Source organism: Hoplias malabaricus, chromosome 8, assembly GCF_029633855.1.
Source record: "Hoplias malabaricus isolate fHopMal1 chromosome 8, fHopMal1.hap1, whole genome shotgun sequence".
Classification (NCBI taxonomy): domain Eukaryota; kingdom Metazoa; phylum Chordata; class Actinopteri; order Characiformes; family Erythrinidae; genus Hoplias; species Hoplias malabaricus.
Window position 1 is genome coordinate 29,961,282 of NC_089807.1, and position 17,628 is coordinate 29,978,909.

Consider the following 17,628-nt stretch of genomic DNA (forward strand, 5'->3'; position numbering starts at 1 on the left):
ACTATCCTAATGCTTTAACTCGCCCTTGAACACAGTAGGCTAAATCTGAACAGGGAGATTTGTTTGCTAACTCTGGACGAATAAAAACCCAGCGGATGCGTTGTATTTCTGCAGTTATACATTGCTTTATGTTTTAATGTTAATGAAGTGGCTAGTAAAATGTATGATTATATAGGCTAAATTAATGCGAATGGCTTCTATTTCAAATGTATGCTGTCGTGTTTTAAATGCTTTTGGCGTTGTACGTGAAAAGTGAGAAAACTCATGATCATGAGTTGTTCATTCACTGAACGGCGTACGCATTCTCTCTCTCTCTCTCTCTCACACACACACACACATACACACACACACACATTCTGACGCGTGTTGACGTAAAGATCAGCATCAGAGCGCGCGCCCTGCTTCTAGCAGCGCGAGCAAACACTTTGATTTCTTACTTATGGCTCAATTTAATCGGACATGTTTGGGTGTGGCAAGTAAAGGGAAACGGTTTTATGTCCTAACGAGTGGTGCTATTTTGCAAAAATGCATTTTTACTATCACGCCTCAATGTTGTTTGGATCCATGAATGATTTCATTTTCCATTAGCTCAGAAACAGTTTTTTTCTTTGTGAGAGAAAATCGCCCATCACCATTTGTGTCAAAAATTTAGTAAACTGCGGCGTTTCATTAGGATCCTGCGAGTCTGTTCTCCTGCATTAGTGTCAAACAAGTCCGCAAAACGTCCTGCCTCACATATAAAGCGAGAGGAAGACCAACCCTGAGAAATCACTCCTCTCACTCCCCCAGCAGACCCCTGACTAAGAGGGAAAACCACACAAACACACACTCTCTCTCTCACTCACACACACACACACACACACACACACATACACAGCAGTGTGTCTCCGGAGGGCGGCTCCATCAGCAAGCAGCTCCGCGGAACCGCAACCGAGGAAAAGGCGCTGTGCCTCGGCGCGAGAGCCCAAACACTCTGCGGCTAGCACACAGCGCCGCTAGCAAACAGTCCGCGGTTTCCTCGCAACAACTCCGCTTACGTTTACACCCGTAGTTATTTAATTTTTTTTCTGTTCTGCCACGGAGAGGCGAGTCCTATCACTACGGAGAGAGAGGGAGTGTGTGAGAGAAAGAGAAGAGAGACAGGAAGAGAGCTCCACTCTCCTCTCCCTAGGACTAGCGGCGCATTTCTCGCCCGTATCGTGTCACTAACACTCACTCGGACTGCCTCCTGAACACAGCCGCGCTTCTTTCTCCTCTTCCCCCTCCTTCTTTTTTTGCTCTTTTTGGTCAGACATGGAAGATGGTCCGCCTTCAACAAGCTGTTTCAGAAGGCTCGCTGACTGTTTCCTCGGCTCAAGTAGGTACACTTTGTCTCACTTCACGCTTTATTTCTCTGTCCAGCAGCATCTGGTAAACGGCTTTTCTGCTGACGGCGGACTCTCAGTAACGTTAGACCAGGGAGAACAAAATAGTTGTTGTGTTTCAAATCTGTTGAGTTGCACGTGAATGAAATGTATCAGCACAATTAACCGGCGTTCATTTTACTGAGCTTTGCGAAGATTTGGCTTGGTGTAATTTAGCTATTACATGCGAGACTTTTCAGCGTGTATATGAATGTCCATTATTAATGTTAGCGTTTAACAAGTTTGTATGTAGCTAGAGTTCTAAGCTGAAGAGACATCGCCTGTTGTTTAGAAAGCATTATGAGTAACCGTTAAGATTTTTGTGTACTTCAGGTCAGGTACCATGCACAAAGTGTCATGTTAATGTGAACTCGACCGGGTGCAAGAACAGGGTGGAGACGTGTTTTAAATCCGAAGAAAACTCCACAATGTTTTAAGAACAAGGGAAGTTATTTAAGGAGCTGTGGAGAGGGTCCTGTCTGAGGTCCTGTAGGATGTTGGTGCAGGGGAATCTCTCTCTCTCTCTCTCTCTCTCTCTCTCTCTCTCTCTCTCTCTCTCTCTCTCTCTCTGTGTGTTTTCCGTTTTCTGCTGTATGTAGCCCAGCAGAATATGAATTGATCAGAGCACTGCGGTGTAGTAAGAAAGCCTCAGCATCGAAAGACAGCCACTGTACCGGGTGACTGCCAGCAGACACTGGCAGTGTGATTTTGCTGCTACTGTCATTTCTCGTTTAGAGTCCACCACACTGCTGAAGGGGTCTCTCCCAGAGGGGCGTTAATGATGTGTGTGTTTGTGAGGTCGTGCGTGTGTATGTATTTGTATGTGTGAGTGTGTGTTTGACATAAACGCCGCTAATTAACACTACAGCTCGGTTTTGGAGTAGTATTGATAATGCAGCTCCCTGGTCTGTGGAGCTGAATTTGTTGTAATACTAAACTGTTGAGTGAGTCTTTTTTTGGTCAGACCAACCACCAGACTTAGTTTAAGATCACTGCCTCAGACTATTGCTAAAAAACTTTATTAAAAAAATGAAATTGACTTTAGACCACTGCTTCATACATTGAAATATATATATATATATATATATATATAAAGATTACAAATAAATAAATACAATTGAGAAACCGTCAAAAGGTTGCTTGCTCAGCAAAGTTTTCGTTGAATTCTAGGTCTTCAGTCACACTATTTAATGTTTCAGTATTTCCCATGAGGCATTTTTAAAATCACTGCTTCTGTTGTCTGTTGAAATATGTTCATGCACATGAGATGTTTGTGGCATTGCAGATATTCAGGTGTTTAATAATAGTTGTATGCTATTAGTTGCCGTGTTATAACTGCCTTAGTCTTCACTACTGCAGCAAAGTTTACACAAAGTCCAAGGGCACCTTTACACAGCCTCTTGTTCACAGCCTCAGCCTCACACACACACACACACCCACATTCCTTTATGTTTCTGCATTTATTCACCCCTACTGAAATACACATTGTGATACTGTATACAGTACAAACTGTATTCTTGTTGCCACATAAAGGCAACATTGACGATTCTGAGGAAGTGCTGTTCTCTCTGGTTTATTTACATTCAGAAGCTCAACATCTTTGAAATTGGAATGCTATGTTTGGGGAAATAAAACTTCTGTTGTTTGTATGTGGCTTAAGTTGAATTTGTTTGTGTTTTTATAAACTGTTAGAAAAAAACAAATGTGTTTGAATTGTGCTGAAGGCTTCTCTAGAAACCACCAGATGCATTTTCTCTGCCGTGAGCAGAAAATAAGAGAGCCTAGCATATGTTTTTTAGCCATTTTATTGGCACTGGGTCTTCGTAAGCACATTGGGCCTGTTTCCAGCCTACAGACTGGAGAGTTAGCAAATGGTAAGGAAACCCCCTCAGAATTTTTTTAATAAATTAAATAATCACTTTTATTTGTTTAAAGAGGACAGACATTTAGTGTTCTAAATTGGCTGGTGGTTGTTTTGGATGAACATGTTTACATTACCCTCTATTCTGCTAAAATATGTGTTGTATTTCTCAGTCCTAATTCTAAGGTAAGTCTCATTTCTAGCTACTGCTTTTTTAATGAGTGCTTTGCAGCACATAGTTTTATCTAGAATATACCTTTATCCTTTGCATGCTGTGGGATTGCGTTATACTTAGGAGGAACATAGCCTTCAATTTGTTAACCAATTACATGTCTGTACTTTTCTGTATACATTTGAATTAAACATTTATCAGATTTCTAAACAAATTTTGAGGACAGTGTTTCAGTATTACATAGCTGTAAGTGGCAGATATATATGAACCTCTAGGTTTAGTAGGTAATTTGAAAGTGAAATTAGAGGCTGGTATTTCAGTCATTGGATGAGGTGTGAAGTGCCTTGTTATATTTAAAGAACATTTGTCAATCAAAGTTCAATATTTATGTGTCATGACACCAATATGGCAAAAAATAAATAAATAAAAGGCAGGTAGTGTCGCAGTCACACAGCTCCAGGGACCTGGAGGTTGTGGGTTCGATTCCCGCTCCGGGTGACTGTCTGTGAGGAGTTGGTGTTTTCTCCCCGTGTCCGCGTGGGTTTCCTCCGGGTCCAAAAACACACGTTGGTAGATGGGTTGGCGACTCAAAAGTGTCCGTAGGTGTGAGTGAATGTGTGTGTGTGTCTGTGTTGCCCTGTGAAGGACTGGCGCCCCCTCCAGGGTGTATTCCCGCCTTGCGCCCAATGATTCCAGGTAAGCTCTGGACCCACCGCGACCCTGAATTGGATAAGCAGTTACAGATAATGAATGAATGAAAAATAAATAAATAAATAAAAATCTGATTATCAGGTATGAACATTTTTAAAAAGTATCTAATGTGTTTGGACTTCACAAAATTCACAGTCAGACAGATTGTTTACTAATGATTCAAATTCAAGACCATTTTTATCTTGCCCAGGAGTGGTCAATTATCAAAGATCTCTACAAGAGCAAGGTGTGTAATAGTCCTCAAGATCACAAAAGGAACCTAGAGCAAATTCTAAGCAACTAAAAACCTTCCACACATAGGATATTTTTAATATCCTTGAGTCATTAGGGGAACACTGAACAACATTTGTGTCCATTGCAAGCTTGCATGGAGAAAGCTGCTGCTCTTAAAAACGAACATTGCTGCCCCTCTGCTATTTGCTAAATATCATGTGGACAAGCCAGAAAGTTATTGGAAAAGCATTCTGTCTGGAGAAAAAAAACCTTTTATTCTAGCATAAGACCTTTATTCCATGTGTGAAACTCTTCTACCAAAGAGTGGTTAAAGAATAATAAATGTAATGTTTCTAAATGTTCAGTTTAGATTTTGACTTTAATTCAAAGTAAATGTTGCACCTAAAGTGAGCAGTTCATGTCAGGGAACCCAAAACATCCCAGAGTTAAAGCTGTTCTCTAGGAATGGGCTAAAATTTCTCTATGCCTATATGCATGACTGATCAACAGTAACTGGAAAAGTTTAGTTGCAGGAATTGCTGCACAAGGGGTTGCTACCACATACTAAATGTAATGGTTCTCATACCATTTCCAGTCACAGATTTGTTCTGACCTATTCAATTATTTTCCTGAAAAAAATAAATGACCATATAGGGCCCTAATATTTTCATCCCATTTGTTTAATTCAGGTCCCTTAGTGTACTTTGAAGATCTGTGTGATTAACTTGTTGTTTTAGGTCATATATTTGCAGATATATAGAACATTTTAAAGGGTTCACAGTCTAGTTTATTTATTAATTACTACTTTGGCTGTCCTGATGATAACTTTGTATATTGCTACATTTTAGTTTTGTTTTTTTATTGGCTAAAATGGTGAATGACTTTGTGTTATGAAACTGATTTGCCTTGGTAAAGAGTGTTCTATATGTGTCTAGATCAATCAAAAGTTAAAATCCTCTGTGCAGTTTACTGCAGTTGAGTGACTACTGAATGTATTCATGTGACCTAATGACCTTCTTATTGTGGTCCATGTCCATGTTTGTGAGTACCTGGAAAAACTTATTTTGCATAGTGACAGCAAATCATCGCGGTTTGCTGAGACCCAAATGGGAAAAATAATTTTATGAGAGCTGATTCCATATATGCCAACTATAATCTGAGAGTATCTAAATAAATTTTTTTTTTGTTCCGGTAGAGCACAGATGAAAGCACAAACAAAAGGGATAAGACTGTGAGAGGTCAATATCTTACAAATCCTATAAATTAACAAGAATCATCTCATCTTTGTTTAGATCAGAGTGCGTACAGCTCCTGTAGTCTTACAAAATTACACAATTAACTGATTAATCTGTAGGACAGTAGTTCTGGACATAATAGCTTTTTCCCCTAAAATATATATGCTTTGAATTAGTGCAGGGAGATTCATTCATTCATTATCTGTAACCGCTTATCCAGTTCAGGGTCGCGGTGGGTCCAGAGCCTACCTGGAATCATTGGGCGCAAAGCTGGAATATACCCTGGAGGGGGCGCCAGTCCTTCACAGGGCAACACAGGTACACACACACATTCACTGACACCTACAGACACTTTTGAGCCGCCAAGCCACCTACCAACATGTGTTTTTGGACTGTGGGAGGAAACCGGTACAGTACATAGTACAGAACAGCCAACATTTTGGGCACTTAATCATTACTCAAACACACAACACAAATAAAAACTGTGATATTAAAATTGTTTTATTGTTTTCGTCAACATTTAAATTCCTATTTTGATGTTTAAATGAAAGAGAGATAAGTATGATTCCCTGACCCTTTTATCTGCATCATGTTTGTAAACAGAGCTCTGTTTGTCTGTATCATTCAGTAGAGGAGCTTGGACTGCCTCCCAAAGTAGCCACTCTCTCTACACAGTGCACATCACAGATACTAAATCTAAAAATACAGTGAGTATTCGACAGGGAAACTTGGACTCACTATAGCTTACACAAAATTATTTTCAACATACAACAGACTACATAAGACTCACACTACATAAGATGCACAAACAGTTATTTAATAACCAACTGTGCCCTACAGAGGGTGTAGGGAGACATTTGGGATTTGGCCTCTGCTTCACTGCGGCATGAAAACATCTCTCACTGATCACTCACATGTTCAGACTAGGAGAAGTATTTTATTAAAGGTGATATTCATGATTCTAATCAAAAAACACTTAAAACATTTTTGATGTTTCCTCACCAGTTGCTAGCTCTCCCGTTTTGTTTGCTGGAAACCTGTCTAATGTGTTTATGAAAGCCCAGTGTCTGTAAATTAGTAAAAAAAAAAAAAAAAAATAAATACATCTCAGCCCAGTATGCTAGGCCCCAATTATGACGTCCATGCTGAAAACATGATGTCACTGCAACCGATTAATAGCACAATTAACTGAACATTTAACAATGAATTAATTATAATAATAAAAAAAATGTATTAATTTTTTGTACTGTTAATATGCTCAATTGTTAAAGCTGGGAGGTATTTTTATTATTTATTTATACCCTCACCTCCCCAATGAAAAAGTACCTTTCTTTGTGCTTTTAAAATAATTGAAGACTCTCTCAAAAATCAATTGTTATTTATTGAATATTTTTAAGAACTTATATTAAAGCACACATCACATGAAATGAAAACGTTTAGAAAAGCCAAAAATAATCTGAATCTCATGAATTTCAAACAAATATTTGAAATAAAGTTCAGTTCAGATGCAGTGCAATTATTTGTCATTGTACAACATACAACAAAATATGTCCTCGGCATTTAACCTATCTGTGGACATGAACACACACACACTAGTGGCAGTGGGCAGCCATCCCCAGTGCCTGGAGAGTATTTGGGAGTTCAGAACATTGCTCAAAGGCACTTCAGCCATGGATGTTCCAATCGGTCCTGGGGATCGAACAGACAGCCTTCTGGTACCAAGCCCAGTCCACTAACCATTAGACCAAGGTTGCCCCCTTTTAAACTTTATAAATAATGTCATATGCAAAAATGTTGAGTCAGTTATTTATTTCCATATGCTTAAGTCCTGTTTATATTGTATAGTATTTTAAATGCTTGTGTTATGTAGAGCTGTTGTGGAGTGACTTGTTTTCGTTTTTTTAGTTATGCACTTTTCATAATTGTTCATACACAGCCCTGCTCCAAATTTTTATGAATCTGAAAGATCTAATTTGTAATTTTGAAGCTGAAGTCTTTAACTTGGGGATTAGTATAGCTAATCCCCAAAACAAAAATAAATTTTGTGAAAATGCTAATTAATTAATGAAAATATTCATATTGAACCACAAAATAGTAATATGAATACATTTCAAATCCATTATTAAAGAATCCCTTGGCTATTTAGATATTAATATACAAATTAAATGAACCTTGAGTAGCAGCTTCTGAATGTCCATTCATAGCAATCTGTTGACGTAGCTGTATTTTTATTTTTTACACTTTATGTACAGTTCTCATCAATTATTTACTGGGGATGGGTAGGTTTGTGGATGATGCAATTGCAGTGAGTAAGGTTTCACTTCTTGTTCAGGAAAGCGCTGTAAATGGAGACCAACCAAATCAGCATCAGTCAGCATTTTGCAACTACGGGCAGCCATCACAGTCAGTCACCAAGACAGCACACAGTGGATGTATGACACATTTTCAATTCCTGTATGTCATTTTTTTTTGCCAGTAAGGTCATACACTAGTTGTTCTAATGTTTCTGTGAGGTTTTAATTGCATCCAACCCCACAAACATAAATTAGGTTAGGTATACTCTAAACCCTAATGTTCAAAGTATTTATATGAATTGAGTGAGACTAACTTAAAATATAGTCAAATTTAACAAATTAAAACATTAGTTTCTCCTTTCTGAGCTTGTGAAACTGTATACTTTTGATGTAGCATAGCCCAGTTTGTGGTTTTAATTAAAAATAGCTGTATATGATAGATTTAACTGAGCTTAAATTTGTATTTTTTTTTGTCATGCATTAATTGAAGTAGTAGGCACTTAAAGTAGATGTGTATGCATACTTCTGAGATTTGAGTTTATGAACTTAAAAATATAGAATTTTACAGTGTTTTTTTTTTTAGCAGTTCCACATCAATTTATCCCAGAGCCATTGGATTGAAAGCAATCAGTGAAAGCAATATATGCGGCAGATATCACTCATTTGAAGGGGTGTCATTGACATATTGTGTACTATTACAGAGAGGTAAAACTTAAATTTCAGTTAACTCTTATCTCTTTGCAAGTGTTGCAAGTCACAATGTACCAAAAAACTGGACAATTATAATATACTCTTGAGCTGTCCTTTCACTTTTATCAACTCTGATCATCAACTAATGACATAAATTTCAGTTCACAGATAACTTCTTTTTAGTCAGTTTAACTTCTGTTAAAGTCTGTTTAGTCTCACATATGTGTAATATTATAGTCATAGATGATATAACCTAATAGGTATATTTAAAGAATAAGGTTAGCATATTTTATTGAATTCCCATTATATCACATGCTGGAGATATGTAAACATTTATTAAAGTTGTTTGATGGAAAATGCTCTGTGATAAACTCACTGAGTTGTTGTCAATGCTAGTGGTGGGAACCAAACATCTAAAGTGTTTAATAAAGAAATCTCACAAGATGTTATTACACGACATAGTTATGAATATGTTTCCTGCTGCCTGAGGCATTGTTTTGAAATATTTTAGTGGTTAGCATCATTTTAAAGCATTGTGGACAACAACATGCAGGGCATTTTATTGCTTTTTTTTTGCTTTTTTTTATTATCACCATACATCACAAGCTAAGATACATATCATGGCTGGGGTTCTTTCAGTACATTTGGGACCATACAAAACAGCTGCCATTGGGTTTTGGTACTGAACTGGTATTGAAGTATCGGTCCTTGTGATACTGTCCCTAATATATAAACCACATCAATACCAAAGTAAAAATAATAATATGAATTATTATGAAATATGCTTTTTCTATATTGCTTGTATTCATGTTATATAATGTTTAATTAGGATGAACAGACTTTGAAATTCATTCTGAGAAAGTTCCACCCCACATAATACATACACTCTGTAGTGGATTAACAAATTATGCATAGCAACAGATGGACTACTGTGTGTAATTGTAGAACTAAAGAAGATGAAACTGTATGGGAAGGAGAGCTTGTGAAATGAGTGTAGAAACAGTGTGTGTGTGCAGTAGTAAACATTTAATAGGATAAAATTATATTTTTAGAAACGGCTCATTAGGTTTAAACAGTGTGTATTTGTAGAAAAATCATGTCCATCCATTGTTTAATGTAAAACCAACCTGTTGGGTAGTATTTCAGGTCACATTTACAGTAGGAACGTGAAGAATATTTTGTGAGCAAAGATTTTGTGTAGCAGAGATTTGTATATTAATTGTAATTATTTATCTTTTTCAAATTCATTTTTCCCATATAAAATTATTTAATCTTGATGCCCAGGAGTCACCATAGAAATTATTTTAGAAATGACCATTTTTTAGGCCAAAATGGAACAGTTAAGAGGCTATATATTGTATAGTAAGATCAGTATTTAAAGGAGCAATCTATAATAATAGCAGTGGAGGGAGCTGTCTGCCTCCTCCCCCTCCTCCCCAGACATGAAGTGTGACCAGGTTGAACCAGAACTGGACGAACAAGCAAGAGACAAGTTTCAGAACTTGGACAATAATAGCTAAGAAGAATGTGCCATAATCAACATATTTACAGAGAAATGTGTTAATCATTTCACTAAAACATCTACCTACACAAAAAAGTAAATATGTAGCTGCCATTTCCCTGCATTTTCTAGCCTTCACTGTGTATCTTTACAATGAGCACAACCTCAATCATATATTACAAACGTGGTTTTGTTTGTTTGTTTGTTTTTAATGTACTATTTTATTTTAATCCATAGGCTAAATGATGACATCATACGTAGCCTATAAGCTTCTCATATTAAGAGAGGCTTAGTCAATAATGAGTCTTTAAACACTTTGTCCACTCACTGTGCACTCTTTTAGACACACCTAACTTGTTGGTCCACATTCTAGAGACAGAAGCTCTGATATGATGCGCAATCTCTGTTGGTCATCCTTGAATTCTTCATCAGTGGTCAATGGGTACCGCCCACAAGAAACAAACCCCCAATTTGTGGACATGCATATGTGGACCAAAACAAACATGGTAAAATCCAGAGTTTTATGTGAAACAGCAAAAATAAAGCATTGATATACACCTGTGGAGCAGGAATAGAGCAACATCTTCATATATTTTCCTTTCCTTTAACGTTCCGAGGACTCTCCACGTTCTTTGCCATCTCTCCTTAACGAAGAGTGCTGTGACATGTGGGGAATATAGACACGTTCGTCTGGTAGAATATGACTTGAATAATCTTTTAATTTGCACAGTGGGACTTATTCAAGAAACCATCTCTGCAGATCTATCTGTTAAATCCAGCAGCAGGGCAACATCAGAGGAATGAGTATCACAGAGCCTAAATTCTTATAATGAAATAATCTATGATTAAATGATTAAATGATTGACCAGTAGCAAGATTAACAAAAGTAAAATAATTTAGCAAACAATTGCTCTTTAGCTACTGGAAGGTGCTCTGTTTGTAAAATATATTTATTATTTATTTAATTTGTACATTTTAAATATTTTTTAATGTATTTTAATGAAAGTTCAGACATGTCAGATGAGACAGTGTCTTCTGGACATTAGCACACTTTTTATGTTTTCAGAAGTGGGTGTAAATTTTGTTCATACCTACGAACATTTTAAGATTACAAACATTTTGATGAACTCCAATGTTTACAAAAAAAATTGATTTATGAACGATGTACGTGCAAATATTTTCTGCATGCTTTCATGAATGAGGCCCAGTGTGCTCTGCAATAGACATGAAATTGTATTTAAATTTAATATCTTGATTATAGTGACCAAAATTATTACAGTTATCAGTATTAATGCAGTATTGTTAAAATGTGCTGAAAAGTTCAAAATGTAATTTACACAGACTTAAATAATTTCACCATGCTTTATATTATTTAACAAAAGTTAGCTTCCATTATATAGTCATTTAAATAAAATTTCAACAAAAATAGACCTAAAAGAACAATTAACTCTACAGTCCAATATTTCCTGCTTGCATTATGGAAAGCTGCAAAAGTCATGTGAGATTAAGATAATAATCATTGTGTTAGGGTTTATTTAACAGGTAATAAGTAAACATAACTATAAACCTCAGTCTTATTGTTCAGACAAAACTAAGGTCCTGTTTAAAGAGGCATGTATATATCAAACAGCTCCTAGTGCACATTGTAGATTTAAGATTTAAGATTTAAGGTGGAGCTTAATGTTAATGTTGGCTGCAGAATGTTATCAAGCACTGTTTAGGTAAAAAGAGTCTCCGAACATTTTTCTTAATTTAAGGTAGGGGTAGCGGGCTCTGATGTAATTTTAGCACCATATAAAGGCAGTATACATGATATTAGTCAAATAACACTTTTTATAAAATTCTAAGGATATTATCTCACCATTTGGAAGCTCTCCAGTCTGTTTGTGTGCTTGAAACTGGTCTGTGTTTACAAAGACCCAGCCTCTATAAATGGGTAAAAATGGATATTTCTCTCTCTGCTTATGACAGAACAAAGGCATTTTGGAGGTTTTAAAGAAAGAATAGACCTCCAGACGTTGAAAAGCAAGAAACAAGATGATGATATTACTGTATTCCTGCTCCATAGGTGGGTAATTGACTTATTTTTGCTGTATATGGATCTGACTCTAAATTTTGTAGAGCACAAACTACATGAACGTAAACACACGGCAAAAGTGCTACAAAACTAACCTTGAATAACAAATGAGTTTCTGTGGTAATTCAAACAGTGGATAAAAACTTACAGACAAGTTCCATTTCAGTCTCATACAAACAAAAGTTGTCCTTTCCCCAGCTCAAACACACCGTTCCACCTTAAAAAACACGTGGCACTTCTGAACATAAACAAAGCAGAGAACAGTGTTTCCTCACAATCGTATCTTTAAGCCTTTAAGACATAACAGAGCGTATCACCTTTTAAGTTGGAACAGGTGGTGAGTTTGAAATTCTGTCTAGACATCTCTTTGCTTGTGATCTTTTTTCTCAATAAAAAATAAACCTACACATTTCCACAGCTGCACGTTTTTATCAGAGCATAAACAGTTAGCTCATTACCTTATTACATTTTTTTTTCAGTCTTAAATAAAAATGGTATCTAAACCCACCCCCCAATCCTGATTTATCCTGAATCACACAAAAAAAATTCATCTCAAACGTAAAATGTATAAGTTGCAAATAAAATACCCAGTTCTGATGATTGTGCTCCATTACTTTTGTGACAGCTCAGTGCTCTGGACATTGTTCATGACTCTGGACATTGTTCATGGGTGCAACAAGCAATTTTGGCTTGCAATTTTTATTCTGCATGTGCTGAATATCACTCATATGAACACTTACATTGCTGAATAGCTTTGATATGATTAATTTCCTCTTTCATAATATTTAAGCAGATAGATAGATTTTGTTTGAACATCTGGACGTTTCTGTGACTTCAGCTGTTCTTGTTTATTAATATTAATAATAATAATAATAATAATAATGATTATTGCCCTCTGAAGGACTGCTGCCCCCTCCAGGCTGTATTCCCGCCTTGCGCAAAATGATTCCAGGTAGGCTCTGGACCCACCGCGACCCTGAACTGGACAAGTGGTTACAGATAATGAATGAATGAATGAAAGAATGAATAATGATTATTAATAATTATAATTTTTTTTTTAAATTAATCATTCACATTTCCTCATAAAGTGCACAAAAGTGCAGGTAGTGTTGCAGTCACACAGCTCCACTGTGGGCCTGGAGGTTGTGGGTTCGATTCCCGCTCCAGGTGACTGTCTGTGAGGAGTTGGTGTGTTCTCCCCGTGTCTGCGTGGGTTTCCTCCGAGTGCTCCGGTTTCCTCCCACAGTCCAAAAAACACACGTTGGTAGGTGGATTGGTGACTGAAAATTGTCCGTAGGTGTGAGTGTGTGAGTGAATGTGTGTGTGTCTGTGTTGCCCTGTGAAGGACTGGCGCCCCCTCCAGGGTGTATTCCTGCTTTGCGCCCAATTATTACAGGTAGGCTCTGGACCCACCGCGACCCTGAACTGGATAAGCGCTTACAGATAATGAATGAATGAATGATACAACTAATTTCTAAAAATAAATATTGAGCATTTAAATATCTAACAGCGATTGTGGAAAAGGGAAGCCCCTTTTCAGATACAACCACAGAACTAAATAGATCATGTGGTAAAAATATTGGTGAAATTCATTCTTATGTAAATATACATACAAGAAAACAGGCGATTTTGAGGTCAGCAAGAATTGGGATGAATCCAAAGAATTGAATTCAGGTGTTACAGTCACTTCCATGGCCATAGGTGTATAAAACCAAGTACTTAAGCATGCCGACTACTTCTAAAAATATTTGTGAAAGAATGGGTCGCTCTCAGGAGCTCAGTGAATTCCAGCATGATCACCTGATAGGATGCCACCTGTGCAACAAGTCCAATCATGAAATTTCCTTCCTACTAAATATCCCACAGTCAACTGTCAGTGGAACTATAGCAAAGTGGAAGCAATTGGGAACGTCAGCAACTCAGCCATGAAATGGTTGGCCATGTAAAGTTATAGAGCAGAATGAACAGGTTCTGAGTTGCTTAGTGAGCAGAGGTTGCCAACCTTCTGCATGTTCAGACCTTCAATTTTAATTTGGCCTACTGATAGTCTCCAGAACAGTGCATATAAAACTTCTGGCTGAGCAGCTACATTCAAGCCTTACATCACCAAGTACAATTCAAAGTGATGGATCACTGGACTCTAGAGCAGTAGGGAGTGTTCTCTGGAGTGATGAATCACTCTTCTCTGTCTGGCAATCCAATGTACAAGTCTGGGGTGGAGGGGATTATGGTGTGTATGGGGATTGCCCCCTCCTGTTCCAACATGATTGCGCACCAGTGCACAAAGCAAGGTCCATAAAGACATGGCCTACTTCTGAAAGAATGGTCAAAAATCCCCATAAACACACTAAACCTTGTGGAAAGCCTTCTTGAAGCTGCAAAGGGTGGTCCGACATCATATTAAAGAATGGGATTTCACTTACAGTCATGTCCGAAAGAGTTGGCCCCCGCAAGAAATTTTTCCAGAAAATTATTTTTGCAATTACACATTTTGTTATTCACATGTTTTTTTTTTATCTTTGTGTATTGGAACAACACAAAAAACAGAGAGAAAAAAGCCATAATTGATATAATTTCACGCAAAACTCCAAAAATAGGCCAGACAAAGTTATTGGCACCGTCAACTTAATATTTGGTTGCACACCCTTGGGAAAATATAACAAATCGATTGTTTCTTATAACCATCAACAAGTTTTTACACTTCTCAACTGGAATTTTGGACCTCTCTTCTTTTGCAAACTGCTCCAGATCTTTCATATTTGAATGGTGCCTTCTCCCAACAGCAATTTTAAGATCCCTCCACAGGTGTTCAATGGGATTTAGATCCGGACTCATTGCTGGTCACTTTAGAATTCTCCAGTGCTTTGTTTCCAGAGTGCTTTCTGAAGTATGTTTGGGGTCATTGTCCTGCTGGAAGACCCATCACCTAGGATGCAAACCCAGCTTTCTGACACCGGGCTCTACATTGCGACCCCAAATCCCTTACTAATCTTCAGATTTCATGATGCCTTGCACACAGTGAAGGCAGCCAGTGCCAGAGGCAATAAAATTACCCCAAAACATTTTTGAAACTCCCCCATATTAGTGATATTTTTCTTTGTAGGCCTCATTCAGCTTTCGGTAAATGTAAATGTGCTTTACTAAAAAGCTCTGCCTTGGTCTCATATGTCCACAAGACATTATTTTGGTTTACTCATGTACATTCATGTCAAACTGCAGACTTAGCTTTTTAAGTCTCTGTGTCAGCAATGATTACTCCACAGATACTCCTGGGCCTCTTCATTTCATTAAAATGTCGAAGGATAGTTTGCGCTGACAATGATGCACCCTGAACTTGCAGGACAGCTTGAATTTGTTTGGAAACTGATTGGGGCTGCTTATCCACCACTATCCTACGTTGCAGCCTTTCATCGGTTTTTCTCTTCCGTACACGTCCAGGGAGATTAGCTACAGTGCTATGGGTTGTAAACTTCTTGATTTTGTTGCGCAATGTGGACAAAATGAACATCAAGATCTCTGGAGATGGACTCGTAACCTTGAGATTGTTGATATTTTTCTGCAGTTTTGGTTCTAAGGTCCTCTTTTCCTCTTTCTGTTCGCCATGCTTAGTGATGCAGACACACAATGCAAAGATTGAGACAACTTCTCTCCTTTTTATCTGGTTTCAGGTGTAATTTTTATATTGCCCAAACCTGTTACTTGCCACAGGTAACTTTAAACAAGCATCACATGCTTGACACGAAGTTATTCACCCACAATTTTGAAAAGGTGCCAATAATTTTGTCCAGCCCATGAAATTATATAAAGGTTTTCTTTGTTTTTGTTTTGTTCCACTACACACAAAGGAAATAAACATGTGTATAACAAAATGTGTGTTATACAATTCATTCATTTTCTGGAAATATTTCAGGGGTGCCAACAGTTTTGGCTGTGACTATACATTCATATGAGTGAATGAGTGAATCCTTTTGGCCTAGTGTACCTGAATGGTTGACGTCTTTCCTAGATTTCTATTTCTGCAGTCTGAATTTTTAAGAAAGGTAATGTATGGGTCTAAATCTTTTAAATCTGTATATTCCATTGCCCAACAATATTAAGTTTATTAAAAAACATATAAATATAATAATAATATAAAATATTTAGATAAATATAATTAAAATAGTCAACATTCAGACAAATATAATTCATTTCTTTTGTCCATTTGTGCTCTGATTTCTTTTTTCTTTTTTTTCTTTTACTTTTTTTTGGCAAAGCAAACTAAACTGCTCTCCTTATCTTAATTTGAGGCTGTCACCATATTAATATTTTTTCCTAATAAAAACAGAGACAGATGCAGACTGGTGGACTATTAAATGGTTTGCACATGTATGTTTGGTTTTGGTTTGGTAGGGGCAAAAACTAAATCATTTTGTAATTAATTGATTATTTCATTTGGCTGAAATGCACATGCCTGCATGCTACTGAGATAAATATAACCACATTAACTCTGGTATACTTAGGAAAACTGTTGTTAATTGACACTGTCTGCCACTGCATTAAGAAATGTAACTTGAAATTATGTCATGCTGGAAGAAATCATAAATCATCAATACTATGCACAAATGCTGCTGACTTTACTGGGCCTGAGCTTATCTCTGATGGTCCAAAAGACAGTGGAAATGCATGCTGTGGTCAGATGTTTCTGTGATTCATCTTGTTTTTGGGAAAAAACAGATGTCAAGTTCTCCAGCCCATGACAAAATGACTATTCAGACTGTTATCTTTGAAAGGTACAAAGTCAAATGGTATGCAGAGGTCCATCAGTGCCCACAGAATGGGGGACTTCCATATGTACGCTATAATGCCAAAAGTATTTGTTCATCTGCCTTTGCATGCATATGGACTTGAATAACATCCCATTCTTAATCCATAGGGTTTAATATGATGTCTGCCCACTCTTTGCAGCTATAACAACTTCAACTCTTCTGGGATGGCTTTCCACAATGATTAGAAGGGTGATTATGGGAATTTTTGACCATTCTTCCAGAAGCAATATCTTAGGCATACATTATACTTTTTCTAGAGTTACACAGCCGGTGAGAAATGTAGGCCCAAAACATTTAAAATAATATGTCACAACACACAATAATTTATTTGGTTTTTCTGTAATAAAACAAATAAATGTAAGTTCACTTTTAATATTTTGGTCTGGATGTTCATTCTGAAGCACTGCAGTTCACAGCCAGCAGTTGCTCATAAGTCTCAGCCACAGACGCTCCTCCAACAAGTTGACAGAGTGTGATACATTCAGTGCACTAACCTAGCCTCACTGTCACGATTCTGATTGATTCCCTGTACATCCGCATATATGCACTTCTGTGTATTGTTTTGTACTGGTATTTGTCCAAATTGAATCATAAAGAATGCCTTTCTACACATCACACCAAAATAGCAGAGTTATGATTGGTCCTTTTGCATGTCAGTCAAGTTTA

At 37.2% G+C, this 17,628-nt stretch overlaps 1 protein-coding gene across 2 annotated transcripts in view; it reads left to right on the forward strand.

Annotated features, from left to right (window-relative positions):
- pde10a (phosphodiesterase 10A) overlaps positions 1-17,628 on the forward strand; it is a 144,578-nt gene that overhangs the window by 55,447 nt on the left and 71,503 nt on the right. Inside the window, exon 1 of one of the 2 annotated variants that reach the window (XM_066679546.1) lies at positions 877-1,357. The exons of the other annotated variant lie outside the window; for it this stretch is intronic. Within the exon in view, the coding sequence (XP_066535643.1) occupies positions 1,294-1,357 (64 nt within the window). The 5' untranslated portion in view covers positions 877-1,293. Of the gene's footprint in view, positions 1-876; positions 1,358-17,628 lie in introns of those variants that run through there. 2 annotated transcript variants of the gene reach the window in all.